The sequence below is a fragment of the Oratosquilla oratoria genome, unplaced genomic scaffold (assembly GCF_046742065.1).
Source record: "Oratosquilla oratoria isolate Oo_2021 unplaced genomic scaffold, ASM4674206v1 SCAFFOLD45, whole genome shotgun sequence".
NCBI lineage: Eukaryota > Metazoa > Arthropoda > Malacostraca > Stomatopoda > Squillidae > Oratosquilla > Oratosquilla oratoria.
In genome coordinates this window covers 378,238-397,675 of record NW_027467710.1, presented here as the reverse complement: position 1 = coordinate 397,675, position 19,438 = coordinate 378,238, and the positions used below count along the sequence as shown (strand labels likewise).

At 41.7% G+C, this 19,438-nt stretch overlaps 2 protein-coding genes across 4 annotated transcripts in view; one reads left to right on the top strand and one right to left on the bottom strand.

The window, feature by feature from the left end:
• Positions 1–635: 635 nt before the first annotated feature.
• Positions 636–19,438, bottom strand: part of LOC143023110 (uncharacterized) — a 353,433-nt gene continuing 334,630 nt past the window's right edge. The window contains exons 1-2 of one of the 3 annotated variants that reach the window (XM_076181604.1): positions 12,541–12,722; positions 636–3,398 (exon numbers count right to left, since the gene is read on the bottom strand). In XM_076181604.1, coding sequence (XP_076037719.1) covers positions 1,579–3,123 — 1,545 coding nt within the window. In that variant the 5' untranslated portion in view covers positions 3,124–3,398; positions 12,541–12,722 and the 3' untranslated portion in view covers positions 636–1,578. Of the gene's footprint in view, positions 3,399–12,540; positions 12,723–19,438 lie in introns of those variants that run through there. The other 2 variants (XM_076181603.1, XM_076181605.1) reach the window with 2 other exon arrangements.
• Positions 6,155–9,041, top strand: LOC143023134 (uncharacterized). Its single transcript, XM_076181646.1, has 5 exons — positions 6,155–6,963; positions 7,844–8,024; positions 8,139–8,329; positions 8,435–8,661; positions 8,833–9,041. Exons 1-5 carry the CDS (start codon positions 6,155–6,157, stop codon positions 9,039–9,041), a joined length of 1,617 nt encoding a protein of 538 aa, XP_076037761.1.

Below are 19,438 nucleotides of genomic sequence, written 5' to 3'. Positions count from 1 at the left end.
GAGAGAACAAATTTGGTGAGGGCTTCAGCCCCCTCCCTGGATCCGCCATTTAAAACCTGCTTATGTAAGGTATCTATTGCAAGACTTTCATTTAGATACTGCTCTGACACCGAGCCACTGTGAAGAAAAGCATTGCTTTTATGAGTCCAGAGTTAACCTTGAATTGGGCTTTGAGCTTTGGAAAAGTGTCCCATTGCTCAACAATGACTTACCTAAGAATGTTATAAATACTGCCACCAGCCTCACCTGAAAAAAACACCCCCTGTGTGAAGGGTACGCAAGAGATTGCTAATGAGAAATGTCTAGTGCACCGCCATCTTAAGCGTTCTGTAAAGTTCAGTCAAATTTTGACAAGGTTTCTATTTGTGTTTAACCGAAAGGAAATTTCTCTATGAATGAGGCTACAGGCGTATTAGACCACACACACACATATATAACTTGATATAAAGAGATGGATTGGAACCCAAGAACAGCTCCAGTTTTGAATAATTTAATTAGGAGAAACTGGTTACAGGCCTGTGAGCGATAAAGCTATACTCTGTCAATGCCTTTTACTACTAATTATATGGTCTCCTTAACATAGTTATAATAATATTTGTATGTATTCATGAATAATTGAAAAAAATGCATTTTAGGATAATAAAAGATATTCTAATATATATATTATTTAATTGCAAAGTGATTATTTGATATATGTAGAAAATAAGATTATACAATTTTATCTGCCATATGTTATTGCATGTGATTTATATTGCTCAGAAAATAGTATGAATATACATCTATGCAAAGCCTTGGCGAGACCAATAATAGAATATGCATGTGTCCCTCTCAACACTCTATCAATACACCAACCTAACAGCTTAGTAAAGTACATTGGAACTAAACAAGAGGTAAAAGAAAATAGGCTAACTAGCTTAGCTACTCCCAATGAGTACACAAGGTGCATCGTCCCCTTCTTTTCGTTACGCACTATGATTCCTTTCCAAACTTAAACACAACCATCCATCAGGCAGTGGCTCTCTTTCTGGTCTACTAACCTCTTACCTTGTTAAAGAAAAAGAAAATAAAGAAAAATAGATAAATAAATAAAATAAAATATAGAATAAAAAAAAAAGATCACATGTATGAATATCAAATACATTTTACATATTTTGAATCACTTCAACAACCAGAATCTCTATTAGATGAGGATAACACCTGGATAAATATTTACAAAAGAGGTAAGAAAAGTATTTGAAGTCATTTAACTTGGAAATAATGTGATGTTGAGGAACATGACTGACCATTGACCACAAAGCCTCCTTATTTACTTTGGATCCAAAGTGAGACTTGAAGACTTCTCCAGTATTTAAATACCACCATGAAGCCTTAATTAATCATTTTGTAAGAAACTGCATTACACAGGTCACATTGGAAAGGCTTCTCTCCAGTGTGGATCCTCATATGATGTGTGAAATGACACTTCTGTGAGAAAACTGCATTGCACAGGTCACATTGGAAAGGCTTCTCTCCAGTGTGGATCCTCATATGATGTGTGAAATGACACTTCTGTGAGAAAACTGCATTGCACAGGTCACATTAGAAAGGCTTCTCTCCAGTGTGGGTCCTCATATGCCTGCTGAGACTACTTTTACATGAGAAAGCAAAATCACAAAGGTCACACTGGAAAGGCTTCTCTCCAGTGTGGGTCCTCATATGCCGTGTGAGAGAACCTTTTTGAGAAAAAGCAGACTTGCACAGGTCACACTGGAAAGGCTTATCTCCTGTGTGGATCCTCATATGATGTGTGAGATTTCCCTTATGTGAGAAAGCAGAATCACACAGGTCACACTGGAAAGGCTTCTCTCCAGTATGGGTCCTCATATGGTCTTTGAGATTACCCTTTTCAGAAAAAGAAGATTTGCACAGGTCACACTGGAACGGCTTCTCTCCAGTGTGAGTTTTCATATGCCTGCTGAGACTATTTTTACGTGAGAAAGCAAAATCACACAGGTCACACTGGAAAGGCTTCTCTCCTGTATGGGTCATCATATGTTTTGTGAGATTACCCTTTTGTGAGAAAGCTGCATTGCACAGGTCACATTGGAAAGGCTCCTCTCCTGTATGGATCCTCATATGACTTGCGAGATGAACTTTTTTTTGAAAAACTGCATTACACAGGTCACACTGGAAAGGCTTCTCTCCAGTGTGGGTCCTCATATGGTTTTTGAGAGTACTCTTTTCAGAAAAAGCAGATTTGCACAGGTCACACTGGAAAGGCTTCTCTCCAGTGTGGGTTTTCATATGCCTGCTGAGACTAGTTCTATATGAGAAAGCAAAATCACACAGGTCACACTGGAAAGGCTTCTCTTCTGTATGGGTCATCATATGCTTTGCGAGTTTACCCTTTTCTGAGAAAGCTGCATTGCACAGGTCACATTGGAAAGGCTTCTCTCCTGTATGGGTCCTCATATGTTGTGTGAGACTACTCTTTTCAGAAAAAGTAGATTTGCACAGGTCACACTGGAAAGGCTTCTCTCCAGTGTGGGTCCTCAGATGTCTTATGAGACGACTCTTGTTTGAGAAAGCAGAATTGCACGCGTCACACACGAATGGCTTCTCTCCAGTGTGGGTCCTCATATGTTGTGTGAGAGAACACTTATACGAGAAAGCAGAATCGCACAGGGCACATTGGAAAGGCTTCTCTCCAGTGTGGGTCCTCATATGTTGTGTGAGAGCACTCTTTTGTGAGTAAGCAGAATTGCACAGTTCACACTGAAAAGGCTTCTCTCTAGTGTGGGTCCTCATATGCTGTATTAGATTACCCTTTTGTGAGAAAGCAAAATCACACAGGTCACATTGGAAAGGCTTCTCTCCAGTGTGGTTCCTTAAATGCTTTCTGAGACTTTCCTTATGTGAGAAAGCAGAATCACACAGGTCACAATGGAAAGACTTCTCTCTTGTGTGGGTCCTCATGTGCCTTGTGAGTTTATCCTTTTTTGAGAAAGCAGAATCACAGAGGTCACACTGGAAAGGCTTCTGTCCTGTGTGGGCCCTCATATATTTTGTGAGAACACCCTTATGTGAAAAAGCAGATTCATACAGGTCACACTGGAAAGGCTTTTCTCCTTTGTCATTCCCCATAATTATGTTGTGCGAGAGAACCCTTTTGTCAGAAATCAGAACCACACAGATCCTGTGTGGGTCATATGACCTTTGAGGCGACTTTTGTGCTATGTGAGATCACCCTTTTCCTACAAAGTGGAAGCACACAGGTCACACTGGAGAGGTTTATCATGTAATATTTATGATGATCTGTGATATAGCTGTGCTGTAGATGTCACACTTTTTCATAGTATGACACATGGAATCTACAGAGAGCTCTTCCTTCCAAAGCAATGGTGATAGATACCGTCATCCTGGAAAAAGATGTAATTAAAAGACTGACATCTAACTCTTTGAAATTGTGTAATACCCTGTCATAAGATGATGGATTTTTCATATGTAAAGCATTTCATACTAAAGTGTCTTTGTACCTAAAGAGACCTTTTGTACATGCCATCACCTAACTTAACATAGATAGAAACAATAACAGATATGGTGCTATGACATATTGTGATCTATTTTTTCATTAGAAACATGCTGAAAATCATCCATTACCTACAAGCATACTCACCTCACCACAACCAGAATTACTTGAATTTTGCTCTATTTGTTTTCCTCACATCACAACATTTGAAAGTGGGGGAATGGCCCAGCTGGCCGCAGCAGAAATATTCTAACATACTCCATATTATTCCATGTTTGGGCTCACAAGACCTCAATATAAACATGACCTACTCTAGGGTTTATTCAGTTCATCTCACTCAAATTTGTGATGCAAGTTACATTGTTTAAGATACACTGGTAAGTGGTGTACCTGTGTTATATCATCTTTTGTAAAATGTAATCAATGAAATTAATCTAAGTAGTTGTAGAGGTACTTTCCATATTTTTTCTTGTCAAACTTCCTAAAATACCTGTTTGTCTACTAGAAAAAACATACATATAAGATAGACCCACTAAAACAATCTCAGCAATAATGAAGTACTCAAGTAAGAACTGCTATCAAAGGCAAAATCCATTTGAATGTGGAAGTAGTGAGAAGACAATGTATAATGCCAGAACTAGTGCTTTAACATTTCTATGCTACAGGTTATGTAATCACAGAAGCATAATATACACAAACCCAGTCATCTTTCAGGATGCCTGTGACATCTCCCTTACTAGTTGTGACACTTTTATGATAATGACAAAAAAGAAAAGAAAAAAAATCTTGTTCTCTTTGTGCAACCTTTATCTGATGTTAGTATTATCTCAGTTTAGAAGGTGCCCCTGCCTATTAACTTTAATCAACATGAATTTAAATGTTCTGCAAGCTTTGGGCTCATTTGAGCATTTACCACATCACTCCTTCTAAGATATGAACACTATACAAGAACATAATAATAGTATGGATGGAGATCTCGGAGCAGCAGGAGGCCCCACAGGTGGGAGTTATGGTCCACCGATGTGTGGTCACACATTGACTCCTCACCAACTCCTGCCCCACTGCCTTGTGGGCTAGTCTTGGTCGACACAAGGCTACAGGAGCAAACCCGGACCACAAACACTGGTGAGGGGTGACCACACCCCCATCGACATGGCCTCAAATGGCGGAATGAGGCAAGGCCTTCCGATAGGCAGGCTAGCTGCGAATAATCAATAATAAGCAGTCATGGACCAAATGGCGGTAGGCCTCATCAGGATGAATGACATGTTGTTACTACCAATAGCAGCCTGAAAATGCCTCCGAGCTCTAGGACGAGGCCTGCCTGCGACCAGAGCCGCTTTAAGCTCTAATGCTCGCTTGGCTGCTCAAGCAACAGGCGCTGCCCCACCAGTAAGGGGTCTGCGGCAGAGCGCTGCAATTGTCTCGGCTCACATCCCAGCCACCGGATTCTGCAGAGAAAGGTGAAGATGGTGGACCCAAGAGATGTGCAATCTCCCTTCCACTTTAAATATCATTTGGACATGTTTCACTCTGTGCTTCCTCATCCCAAAAGTCCTACGGGAACAGTCAGGCTGGTGACGAGGGCAGGTGTGGAATGCTGGGATCCCTTAGCCGGTCGGCTGCACGGCAGGCAGCCCAGTGCACATGATCGTTGGCGGGTTGAACCTGGAGCAGCAGTCTACCTTAGAACATAAGAACATAAGAAATAAAGGAGACTGCAAAAGACCATACGGCCTACACTAGGCAGCTCCATATCCATCACCACCTGTCATCCCCATCCATAAAGTTGTCTAATCATTTTTTAAAACAGTTGATGGTTTCAGCGCTTACTACATGGTTACTAAGTTTATTCCATTCATCGACCACCCTATTAGTAAACCAACTCTTGCCTATTTCCTTCTTAAATCTAAATTTGTCCAGTTTATACCCATTACTGCGAGTCCTGCCCTGTTGTTTTATTATGATGACCTTGTTTGCATCACCCTTGTTATAGCCTTTGATCCACTTGAACACTTCTATTAGATCACCCCGCACTCTGTGTCTTTCCAGGGAGTGTAAGTTTAGGTGCCTAAGCCTCTCTTCGTAAGGCAAATTTCCGAGTCCTTGTATCATTTTGGTCATTCTTCTCTGTACTGATTCTAGTGAATTTATGTCCATTCTATAGGATGGAGACCAAAACTGTACCGCATAGTCAAGGATGGGTCTAACTATTGCTAGATAGAGTTTAATAATTACCTCTGCACTTCTATTCGTTACCGTCCTAGCAATGACGCCTAATGCTCTAATTGCTTTATTTCTGGCGCTAATGCACTGCTTCCAGGTTTTAAGGTCCGGACTCACCAGAACTCCCAAGTCCCTCTCGCACTCAGATTTTTCTAAAAACGTGTTATCTAAGCTGTATCTATTTTCGGGGTTGTGTAGCCCTACGTTTAACACGCTACACTTAGAGATATTGAAGTTCATTTGCCATTTCACCATTGCCTTCGGTGTCTCTCTGGGCATCTGGGTAGCCCTATTCAGGGACAGCACTGCCCACCTCAATTAGAGGAAGGGTCGATAAAAGGAGACTTAAAAATTGCCTGCTCCCCCCTAAACTTGTGGTGGGTAACCGCGCTCACCAGTGTCCCTTACAGCAGTCGTACTATGAAATACAAAACCTTGAAAATTGCCCCATGGAATGTGAGAACATTTCTAGACTCCAACCCGGACTTACCTAAACACCGTACTGCTCTCGTGGCGGCAGAACTAGCCCGTTATAAGATAGACATCGCTGCCCTTAGCGAGACCAGGCTTCCAGATTCAGGATCCCTTACGGAAACAGGAGAAGGTTACACCTTCTTCTGGCAAGGGGCTCCCCTTGATCAACCAAGACAAATGGGCGTGGGCATTGCAGTGCGGTCATCTATACTACAAACTATTCCAACCGCTCCAACTGGTATCAGCCCTAGAATTATGACTTGGCGCACACCACTCGCCAAATCCCAGTACGCTACACTTTTAAGTGTCTATGGCCCAACGCTACCATCTGAAGAACATATTAAAGACACATTTTACAACTGCCTCCACGAAACCTTACAGAATGTTCCACCCAAAGATAAGATTCTCCTTCTTGGTGACCTAAATGCACATGTAGGTAGCAGCCACCATCTCTGGGAAGGAGTACTCGGGCAACATGGAATAGGGAAATGCAATGAAAATGGACTCAGGTTGCTGACGCTGTGCTCCGAACACTCTCTTACTATCACCAACACCAAATTTCAACTTAGAAATATGCACAAAGCAACATGGATGCACCCAAGATCAGGACATTGGCACTTATTAGACTATGTGATAGTCAGGCAACGCGACATCAGTGAAGCCTTAATTGCACAGGTTATGAGAGGAGCAGAGGCCTCAACAGATCATAGGCTGGTCAGATCCATACTGCGGCTTAAAATCAGACCTATTGTAACGTAATATCAGATATTACGTCATATGTGTAATTATGTTATAGAATTGTGTTCCTTTGTATTACATAACTATGTTCCTATTTCTTGTCTATGTATGTATTGTAACAATGTTAAGCAGTAACGCCCGTCCACTATATGTAATCTTGCCTACGTGCGGTGAGGTGCGCACTCTTGTAGAACAAACAGACAAGCGAAATCCTGAATAGTTCGGAGCGCACAGATTTGACAGTTACTAAATAAATAGATTGTTCAAGCAAGTCGAGGGTCCTAAAACTACCCATGTTGACGTGTTAACTTACCCTCCTCCTCACCCGCACCCTTAACCGGAAGTATCCGGCTTCCGGTCCAATGGTATATAAGCGGTGGAACTCGCTGACTCCTTGTCATATTCCCACATATTGATCTCTTGATAAAAACTAGAAGGTTTAGATTCATGAGACGATTGGTGTGAAGTGATCACCCTTTTTGCCTACATTACGTGTCTGATATACATTGCATTACTTTACTTATATTTGTACTTATTACTTATTCTGATGCATGTTCCTGATCTCTTTGTACTTAGATAGTACCATATTGTATACTTATCTTGTTTCTTATTTGAACGATAATTTCCATATTCTTATAATCATGTAACGGTCCCATTGACCCTACTGCCCATTCTCTTTTGTGTTGATTGCCTGTAAATATTTTCCATTAATAATTTCGTTTACTAGTTTTATCGCTAGTTTAATATTCCTTTCCTGGAATCTTCTTTGTTACCTTTACTTCTAGTCTTACGAATTATCTAGGCCCTGACCAGATAGTTCAGTCCTACAGTGGCTTCTAGAAGTGCGCTGGTTCTTAAGCACTTAGACGTTATACGTAACGTCTCTTCACATACCAGCGCCCGTAACACTATCACTCGCAGAAGAAACCTCAGTCCTCAAATTAACCTAGCTGCTCTTCAAAACTCAAACACTAGAGAAGCTTACCAACAGGCTGTGACAGATTCACTTCCACCACCTCGACAACCAACAGGAGATTCAGACATCACCACTGAATCTCTCACTACATCATGGAACAATGTCTGTGCCACCCTCCTGCAAACTGCAAAAGCTGTCTTAGGCTCAACCAATCGAAGACACCGCGACTGATTTGATGAAAATGCCGAAAACATTCATGATCTTATTACGGCAAAGAACAAAGTCCATGATCTTTACCTCCTTAACCCATATCATACCACCAGAAACCAGTTCTCAGCAGTATGCTCCGAGCTCCAAAGACTCCTAAGAGACAAGGAAAATAAGTGGTGGGCCAACCTGGCAGCCCAGATGCAATCTTATATGGACCTAGGAGATCTCCATAACTTCAACTCCTCTTTGAAAACTGGGTATGGCCCTGCATAGCCGGCGCTTACACCTGTCCAATCTGCTGATGGCACCCACCTACTCACAGACTCAACCCAAATTCTCGATTGCTGGGCATCACACTTTAGGCAGCTACTAAACCACTCGAACCCTACTGACCCATCATTTCTCAGTCAAGTCCCACAACTTCCAGCCTCACATGAACTGGACTCAGTACCCACAATTGAGGAGGTAATTAAATCAATAACTGCCCTTAAGAATCACAAAGCTGCTGGACCAGACAATATCCCAGCTGAACTCCTCAAATATGGGGGTATTGAAGTTGCAACTCAATTACAACAGCTCTTCCAGTGCTGTTGGGAGTCTGGCTGCGTTCCACAATAATTTAAAGATGGAAAAATAGTTACTATCTATAAGAAAAAGGGTGACAAGTCTCTCTGCAACAACAGCAGAGGCATCACCATCCTCTCAACGGCTGGCAAGACGTTAGCACGCATTATGCTAATGAAACTTCTTTCTCACATAGCTGAGAGGATCCTTCCTGAATCACAATGTGGTTTTTGGCAGGAGAGGTCAACCACAGATATGGTATATGTAGCACATTTGCTCCAGGAGAAATGCAGAGAGCAGCATCAAAACCTGTACACAGCTTTTGTAGACCTTACTAAAGCCTTTGACTCCGTCGACCGCCCCCTGCTTTGGAACCTACTTGCAGAGTTCGGTTGTCCCCCCTAAATTTCTCTCTATAATCAGATCTCTACATGATGGCACAAATACAGTGGTTGTTGCTGGAGGGAGGTCAGATCCTTTCGAAGTATCAACTGGGGTTAAACAAGGCTGCGTTCTGGCACCAATCCTTTTCAACCTTTTTACCGCTGTCGTAACCCAGGTATTCTACACCAACAACAATGCAACTGGACTTGGAATAACCATCAACTACAGACTGGACGGCAGCCTTTTCAACAATGCCAGAATGCGTGCAAAAACACGCACCTCCACCATCTCGGTCGTCGACCTCCAGTATGCTGATGATGCTGCATTCGTCAGCCACACACAGCAAGGACTGAAGAGCACACTGGATGCTATTGTTGACTCTTACACTTGGGTAGGATTGGTGGTAAATACCAATAAGACTGAAGTGCTTTGCCAACGCACTGGCCACAATGCACCTGTAGATGACCCTTATATTGAGATTGATGGAAATACCCTAAAGGTTGTGCCACATTTTACCTACCTTGGATCAATTTTGTCCTCTGACAGCACAATGATGAAATTACCCGCCGCATTGCTCTTGCTTCAACCACTTTTGGAAGACTCTCTTATTGTGTCTTCTATAATCACAACCTGACCCTGTCCACCAAGCGGTCAGTTTACTTAGCTATCTGTCTCTCAATCCTACTCTATGGATGTGAAGCCTGGGCTGCTTACAGGCTTCACATTAAAAAGCTGGAGGGATTCCATATTCACTGCCTCCAACGAATCCTGGGGATCACTGGTGGGATAAAATCCCACACACTGCGATAAGGCAGCGCATGAATATACCTTGCCTCAAAGAAATCCTCATACAAAGGCAGCTCCATTGGACTGGCCACATCATCTGCCAACCCACCAATAGACTACCCCGTATTGTTACTTAAGGGGAACTTTACAATGGGCAACGTACCGTTGGTAGGCCCAAAAAGAGAATTAAAGATCACACTAAGGACTCTCTTAAGAAATTCAACATCAACCCAGCAGCCCTCGAAAGGGAAGCATCTCACAGGAAACAGTGAAGATCTACTTTGCAAAGAGGGGCATATTATTTTAGAGACGACTTCGAGAAAAAGGCTGAAGCTTACAGAGCCAGACGCCACACACAACAACGCCCACATCTCGGGCAGCACGTGTGTGACCAATGTGGAAGGAGTTGTGTCTCTATGGCTGGCCTCAGGAGCCACCAAAGATCCCATGTAAACACATAAAAAAAAAGAAAAAAAAAATTAACTTCACCGATTCATGCATGGAGTGACGTTGTCATCGTATTGATGGACAACAATAACTAACTAACTATCATCAGCACTTACATCCAGTACATTGGTTGGATAGTGCCTTGTGTCACAGAGTTGATCTGGCAACTGTGTGCTTGTTTACAATGCAGTGAAACAATATTAATGGGTCGGAGCACCTACTATCAACATGACTAGTTTACCATTTTCAAGATTTCCATTATATCTATGAAGATGATATGATGGGTGTGTATATATACAGTATAATGCTGATATGATCAAACAGAAAATCAATGATCAATACTAACAGCAGTCAAGTGGTGCCTGGTGACACACATCTCATTATGTTCACAGTGTCTTTTTTAGCCCCATAACACCACTTCAGTGGCAAAGTGAGTTCAGTCTACATGCCAGACTTCCCATTTTTGTCAATTTTCATACAATCCATCTTTTATATTTAGAATCAGTTTTGTGGCTCACCATTGTATTTTTTTCTCAATCTGCTAATGTCTTTAATGAGATTCAGTGACCATACAGAAACAGCATATTCAAATCATGGACAATACAATGATTTATATAGTTTGTTAATGAGATGAACTTTTGAAGTCAAAAGATTCCACAATCAGTCCTAGAATCTTATTTGCTTTCTCAGAGATTGAAATACACTGCTTAGATGATTTGAGATTGTTACTGATAATTACACCAAGATCCTTTTCACTATCCACTTTTGTTAACGAATTTCCAAATAACTTGTGATCATACTTACTGTTACTAGGCTAGATAGAGTGAGAAATGAGGAGGTGAGGAGGAGAACAGGGGTGGAAAGGGAGTTGGGAGACAGGCTTGATGAAAGAGTATTAGGATGGTTTGGACACATGGAAAGAATGAGTGAAGAAAGACTAGTAAAAGAGGTATGGAAGGCCGATGTGGACGGAGTGAACATGAGGGGATGTCCTAGGATGAGATGGATGGATGGGGTGAAGGGGGCTTTGGGGAAGAGGGAAAGAATGTCTGTTGAGGAAGGACGGGAGAGGACAGAAGACAGGGGTGAATAGAGAATGGTTGTATATGGAAGATGTTGTGATGCATGAGGTGGAATGGATGGGGGCTGGGGGATGAGGTAGTGTGTGTGAGCAAAATTTTGACGCAGCCTGAAGGGATTTCTCCCGTTCTTCTCCTTTTATGCATCGGGGGACGGATAGGGGGGGTCGCTGATTTAATGTAGCGGCCTTGCTGTGGATGTGCTGTGTCTTGCGACACTGCTTCTGACCCAGGGCAGTGGACAAGGTGCAGGGATGACCCGTCATCCAGGAGGTGCTAAGATGAGAGGGAGGGTGGAGGGGTGTGGAGTGTTTTCGGGGATGAAATGGGTGGGAGTGATTTTGTGCCTTTTCCTTTTTGGCTACCTCCCTAGTAAGGGGGAAAAATCCTAGGTATATGTATGTATGTATGAATAGGTGCCCAAGAATGCAACCCTGTGGAAGTCCACTTGTAACCTTTTTCCATCTACAAGTTTTGGCAATTAGAACAACTAGGTTTTTGATTGTTCAAACAATTATTAGTCCAACTTAATAGGCTACCACTTATTCTGTGTGAAGCTAATTTATTAAATATTCTTTGGTGGGGGATGGTTTCAAAGGCTTTTGCAAAGTCTAGATATTTTACTCACAAAAATGTTACAATCTGCACACTGAATTCAAAGTGAGCTTCATTTATTCTAGATTTTAGTACTGAGAAAGACAAGATGGAGTCTCATTCCCCGATAAGCATGTAAAAACAATGGAAGCAAACGAGAGAAATAAATTCATAAATATAAAAATTGCTTGCCAGTCTTAATTTATTATTTTCAATTGCTATTGACATTAATATCAATTTAAAGTATTTATATCTAAGGCTCAAAATACTCATAATGATAAGAACTTGCCAATCATAATGATGGGTATGAATTGTAGTTGTGGGACCTGACCTGACCTGACCAAACCTAACCTTTCCCCTTGATAAATAATTTTTTTTTTTTTCAGCTATTAACGTTGTTTCTTTTTCGGTAATTATTATTTTATACCTGGGATTCAAAATACTCGAATTAACGAAATCTAGCTGATGATATTGGTAATTGTAGGTGTGAGACTGCCAAACATCTTGATAGATATCCACACGTTTACCCCTCCTCAGAATGCCACATACACTACCAAACGGGAATTGAAGTGTAGCAAATTGAAAATCAATGTGCATGGACTAAACTACCTTACCACTATATGATTCCACTTACAAATTCAAGAAGGCACACTTATTTAGCCTGTACAATTCACAGCCATGAAAACAAGTTATTCCAATAGCTCAATGTGCGGAACTGAAGATTTGGCGCGCTATCACACCATATGTAAATAAACAATGCCAACGACCTTAAAATAATTGAGTAAAATGCGAAAGTTAAAAGGAGATACTGACTATGATGAATCAACGACAGGGAAAATATTTTATGGTAAAACAATAATACATGTTAAAAATGAGAAACTACAAAACAAAAACTAAGGGAAACAAGATAAAAGAAATTGAATGAAGCGGACAGAGTATAAACAAAGAAAAGTCACAAAAGAAACGAAATTAAACGAAACTCTTTATAGACAGTTCGACTAGGAAATAGTTATATGTATGTGTGCTAAAGCAAATTACCTCAAACATCAACCTGAAACTGCGGAGATTGCAGGTTTTCTATTTTCTATATATTTTTTTCAGTTTTCCTATTTCTACTCTTTATTCTATTTTCATATTTCATTTTCTATACTTTATAATCTATATTCTATAATTTATATCTTATATTTTCTTATATTTTGTATCAGTATCTTATATTTTCTGCCCATAATATATGTGACGCAAATTCCTGGACAGTGGAAGAAGTTGGTAGATGAGGTGGTGTGGGTAACACGTACCTTAAGTGATTGATGAAGGGAGGGGGAAGATAGCTGCAGTTGGGGAACCGAAGTCCAGGTGATTTTTATCACATCTCGGGACCACTCGCCTTCCCTCCAAGGCAAGCGTGAGTAAATCAAAGAGGGGTGTGGGGACAACTCATAAAGATGACCGTCTTTGGGTAATGAAACCCAGAATTCCTAATGTGACTTTTAATTGATAACTTGTTCAAATATCAAATATGGTTAGTATAGTCTATAAAGGTAGGTCTAAAAGTTAATTAATGGTTCCTATCGTACTCTGTCTCCCTGCGCTTCAACTAAACATCTTACAGTAACATCAAATAAATTGAACTTAGCATCTAATGTGGGTAGTGGGAGTGGATTCAGGCGAGCACGGCTTCACACCTCGGATGAGGCCTTTGTTGGCGATGGGCGGGAACTGCCTGGTTAAGTTGACATCTCCGAGCGGGCACTGAAGACGGCTGGGTAGGCGTCTCTCCGCAATTCTGCCAATGTCCCTCCGGTCTGGATGTCCCGAAAGGGGATGTATCTGCATCTGGCGGTCTTGATGAGATGATCCTGGTAGTCTACGCGATGTTGATAAGATCCTGATCACCGGTAACACGGAACTCCGTAGCACTGAGTTCATCACTAAAAAGTTTCACGTGTTCACGTGTTCACTATGCCTTGAATATTGGATGACGTTTAACCAGTTCGTAATAACGAAAGGAACTCATCGTATCCACTGTGCGAGATCGATGCACCTGAATCTTCCGAGACCGTGTAGGAGTTCCTACATGGATGGGAACCCACGCTAGACTGCCCCTGTCCTGCGACAGGTCAGGTCACGATGTCCGCTAGCCGGCTTCCGACGATGCCAATAGTACTATGTCTCCGTCCCTAGTTGCGAAGGGTACTACGAATAATGTTCATGCGGGAGGGTGACACAGTTCCAAGTGTTCTTTGAGTTAGACACTGTTCACGAGCGGGTTAAACACAGTCCTAATAATTCTAATTGCCTAGCTTAATCAAATATGTGGCAGCGCGCAGGGGCGGGGAGGGGGTGTGTTTGAGTGCTTTGTGTGAGTGCGGACCGTTGGGCATGGCTCCGAGAACACAAATCAAAAGGGGGGGTGTGTGTGTTTCTAGATATTAGAAGTCTCTCCCTTCGTTAAGGCATTGAATTGGTTGTCAAAAATGACATGACAGATAAAGAGGATAACGAGAAAGGACAGGATGTTGCTACTAGTAGTCTTAAGGACTGGAAATTCCCCCGACTTTGGGGAATTAAGGGCTGATACGGAGAGAAAACAGACGAGAAAATGGGAAGGGAGACAACGAGCTGGGTGTCACAATTTAAAAAATTGTGACAATATATATATATATATATATATATATTTATATATATATATAAATATATATATATATTTATATATATATATATACACATGTTTATATATTTATTTTTATATATATATATATATATATATATATATATATATATATATATATATATATACATATACATATACATACATATACAAAGGCTTTTTTCCCCCTTACAAGGGAGGTAGCCAAAAAGGAAAAGGCACAAAATCATTCCCACCCATTTCATCCCTGAATACAGTCCACACCCCTCCACCCTCCCTCTTATCTGAGCACCTCCTGGATGACGGGTCATCCCTGCACCTTGTCCACTGCCCTGGGTCAGAAGCAGTGTCGCAACACACAACACATCCACAGCAAGGCCGCTTCATTTAATCGGCGACCCATCCTCTCCGTCCCCCCTTGTAAAAAAGGAGAGGACGGGGAGAAATCCCTTCCGGCTGCGTCAGATTTTGCTCACACCCACCCCCATTCCACCTCATGCAATCACAACATCATCCATATACAACCATTCTCCATTCACTCCTGTCTTCTGTCCTCTCCCGTCCTTCCTCAACAGACATTCCCCTCTTTCCCAAAGCCCCCTTCACCCCATCCATCCGCCTCATCCTAGGACGTCCCCTCATGTTCACTCCCTCCACATCTGCCTTCCATACCTCTTTTACTAGTCTTTCTTCACTCATTCTTTCCACGTGTCCAAACCATCCTAATACTCTTTCATCAACCCGATCTCCCAGCTCCTTTTCCAACCCTGTTTTCCTCCTCACCTCATTTCTCACTCTATCTAGCCCATTAACCCCCACCATACTTCTCAAATACCTCATCTCAAACACATTCAAACTTCTTCTCTCTTCTTCTCTTATGTTCCATGTTTCTGCCCCATACAGTGCTGTTGGCACAATCACTCCTTCATACAGTCTCCTCTTCGCATCCATTCCCAAATGTCCATTTCTCATTACACTCTTTAATCCACCAAGGCATTTACTCGCTTCTCTCAATCTACATTCTACCTCCACCTTCACTCCACCTTTTCCTGCTGCATTTGCACCCAAGTATCTAAAACTATCCACTTCCTCCAGTCGCTCTCCTTTAATGCTCACTTCCAGTCTACTGCCACTTTCACCCCTTGTACATCTCATCACCTTACTTTTACCCACATTTATCTTCAGCTTTCTTCTATCACATACTCTCCCAAACTCTGTCACCAGCTTCCTCAATCCCTCCTCCGATCCTGCCACAAGCGCAGTGTCGTCAGCAAACAACAACTGGCTCACCTCCCACTTTTCTCCATTTTCTTTAACCATCTCCAATCCTTGACCCACTACCCTTGCATTTACCTCTCGCATCACCCCAGCCATGCATAAGTTGAACAGCCAGGGCGACATAACGCATCCTTGACGCAGTCCCACCTTTAACTCGAACCAGTCACTCTCTCCATTTCCAATCCTGACACAAGCTCTACTACTCTCATAAAAACTCTTGACAGCTCCTAGAAGCTTCCCTCCTAGCCCGTATATCTGCATAACCTCCCACAGTGCCTTTCTGTCTACCCTATCATAAGCCTTTTCCAGATCCATAAAAGCCCAAAAAAACATCCTTCCCCTTTCCTATAGCTTTCTCACATATCTGTCTTACCACAAAGACCTGATCTACACACCCTCTACCTGTCCTAAAACCATACTGTTCCTCACCAATTACTCCTTCTGTTCCTCTCCTAATCCTCTCAATCAAGATCCTCCCATAAGCCTTCCCAACTACACTTAACAAGCTAATCCCTCTAAAACTACTACATTCACACTTGTCCCCTTTTCCCTTGTAAAGAGGAACTATACAGGCACTCCTCCAGTCCTCCGGCACTCTATCCTCTCTCCAGCAAACATTAAATAACCTCACCAACCAGTCCACCATCACTGTACCTCCCTTTCTCAGACATTCTGCATGGCATCCATCCAGACCAGGTGCCTTACCTGCTTTCATCATCTTAACAACTGCCTTCACCTCATCCTTCTTTATTTCTCCTCCATTCTCCTCACTCATCACTCTCATTTTCTTAGCATTTCCCACTGCAGCAATCTTTCCTTCCCTATCCTCCTTCACATTTAGCAACTCCCTAAAATATTCTGCCCATCTTCCCCTTACTGCCTTCTCTTCCATTATCATCTCTCAATCTGCACCTTTTACCTTTTCTTCTCTACTTTATTCGCCTCCTCTTCCTCTCTTAATTTCTTTCCAAAACATCTCTTTATTACTTTCCAAATTTTCTGTCATACTCTTACCCCATTTCACATCTGCTCTCCTCTTTGCAACCTTTACCTTGTGCTTTACTTCTCTTTTCTTCTCTTTGTACCTCTCATATGACTCCCTCGTCCTATTTTGTAACCAATCTGTAAAAGCTCGCTTCTTCTCTTCTACAACCTTCTTTGTTTCCTCATCCTACCATTCACTACCCTTTCTTCTATTTCCCCCTGTCCTTCTTGTTCCACACACCATCCTTGCACACTTTATGACTCCCTCCTTGAACCATCCCCATTCCTCCTCCACACCTACCTCTACTCTATCCTTTACCCCCTCCCACTCCTCCTTCAGCTTCTTATTGTACTCCTCCTTTTCCTTTGCATTCAAAGACTTCATTCTAAGAACCTCCCTACCTTTTGTCCCTTTCCTCTTTCTCCATCTATCCTCCACTCTCAACTTACCTTCCACCAAAAAATGATCTGATATTCCCCCACCCTCTCCCCTTAGCACATGTACATCCTTAACTCTTCCTATCATAATCCTATTTACCACTACATACTCCATCAACGCTCTATCTACCACCCTTCCCTCCACCACCCTCTCCCATGTGTACTTATGCTTGACTTTCTTCCGAAACACTGTATTTGCTATCATCAACTCTCTTTCTAGACACATTTCCACCATCAACTCTCCACTACGATTCTTTCCTGAAACTCCACATTTCCCAACCACTCCACCAATTGGACCATTTCCTACCCTAGCATTAAGGTCTCCCAGTACTATTACATTAACATTTCTTCCTAAACCCTCTATGCACTCATTTAAATCTATCCAAAAGGCCTCCCTTTCTTCTACACTCTTCTCACTGCCAGGCCCATATGCACTTACAAAGACCTACATCTCTTTTCCCAGTTTCACCTTCATCCACATTATCCTTGAGGAAACCTCCTTCCACTCCACTACCCGTTTACCTATCTCTTCACTTACTAAAATAGCCACCCCTTCCCTCCCTCGCCCTCTCTTCACTCCTGATAACCTCCCACTTACACTCCCAAACTTACACTCACCCTTCCGTTTCAACTTAGCTTCACACAAAGCCAACACATCCATCTTTCTTCTCACAAACATACTACCTATCTCTTCCCTTTTACTCTCATCTGTACCACATCCACGCACATTAAAAGAACCAAACCTTAGGGTACTGGTCCGAGAACCTCCAGACCCTCTTATGCCTTCACTTTTATTTTTAGGAAAGACCCCTGTGAGGCTACAAGGAGAAGGATGCCTAGTCCCAATCCCCGTCCCTTTCTTCTCGCCTTTTACGATCCAAGTGGGAATACTTGGTGGCAGTATTCTTTTCCCCCACCACAGGGAATTCCCCCATCACAGAAAAGGAATACTCAGAGAAATGGTACAGGACAGCAACAAGGGGTTGGGGGACAGCATAACGGAGGGACAGTCGTAGTATAAAAGTGTCATCATTTCTCTATGAACAGAGTTTTCCTCTATCATAGACAAAATTATGTGTGGCTCTGGTCCGTAGGGGCGCCCCATATAGACCCTAAAGTATCAACTACATGCTACTTTGCCACAATAACAAGCAGCCAATACCCCAGACGGGGTATACGTATATCATATGTATATACATATATATATATATATTATATATATATATATATATATATGTATATGTATATATATATATTGTGAGTTGCCATCGTGCTGATATATATATTCAAAAAAGGTGACAAAAAGAAACCAAATAACTATAGGCCTATAAGTTTGACTTCAATCGTAGGAAAAATAATGGAAACTATCATCAGAGATGCTATCGAATATCATTTAGAAGGTAACCGTTTGATAAATGATAGCCAGCATGGTTTCAGACGGAAACGTTCTTGCGTGACTAACTTACTCGAATTCTACAACACAGTTATCTCGAATTATGACAAAAGAAACAATATAGATTTAATATATCTAGACTTTGCAAAAGCTTTTGATACCGTCCCACACGAAAGACTACTTACTAAATTAGCTTTGCATGGAATAAGTGGTAGCCTATTAGGTTGGACTAGTAATTGGTTGAAAGGTCGAAAACAGAGAGTTGTTTTAAATGGAAAAACTTCTGGATGGAAAAGTGTTGCAAGTGGAGTTCCTCGGGGTTTCGTTCTTGGGCCACTTCTATTCATAGTATATATAAATGATATAGACCATGGACTAAAATCTACTGTTTCCAAATTTGCTGATGATACAAAACTGTGCGGAGTGGCAAATGATCACTCAAACCAATTAGATATTCAAGAAGATTTAGATAAATTACAGCAATGGTCTGAAAAGTGGCTAATGAAATTTAACACAAGTAAATGCAAGGTAATGCACATAGGTAAAAATAACAGTAAGTACGATTACAAGTTATTTGGAAATTCGTTAACAAAAGTGGACAGTGAAAAAGATCTCGGCGTAATTATCAGTAACGACCTCAAATCATCCAAGCAGTGTATTTCAGCCTCTGAGAAAGCAAATAAGATTCTAGGACTGATTGCGCGATCTTTTGATTTCAAAAGTCCATCACTCATTAACAAGCTATATAAATCGTTAGTTCGTCCACATTTGG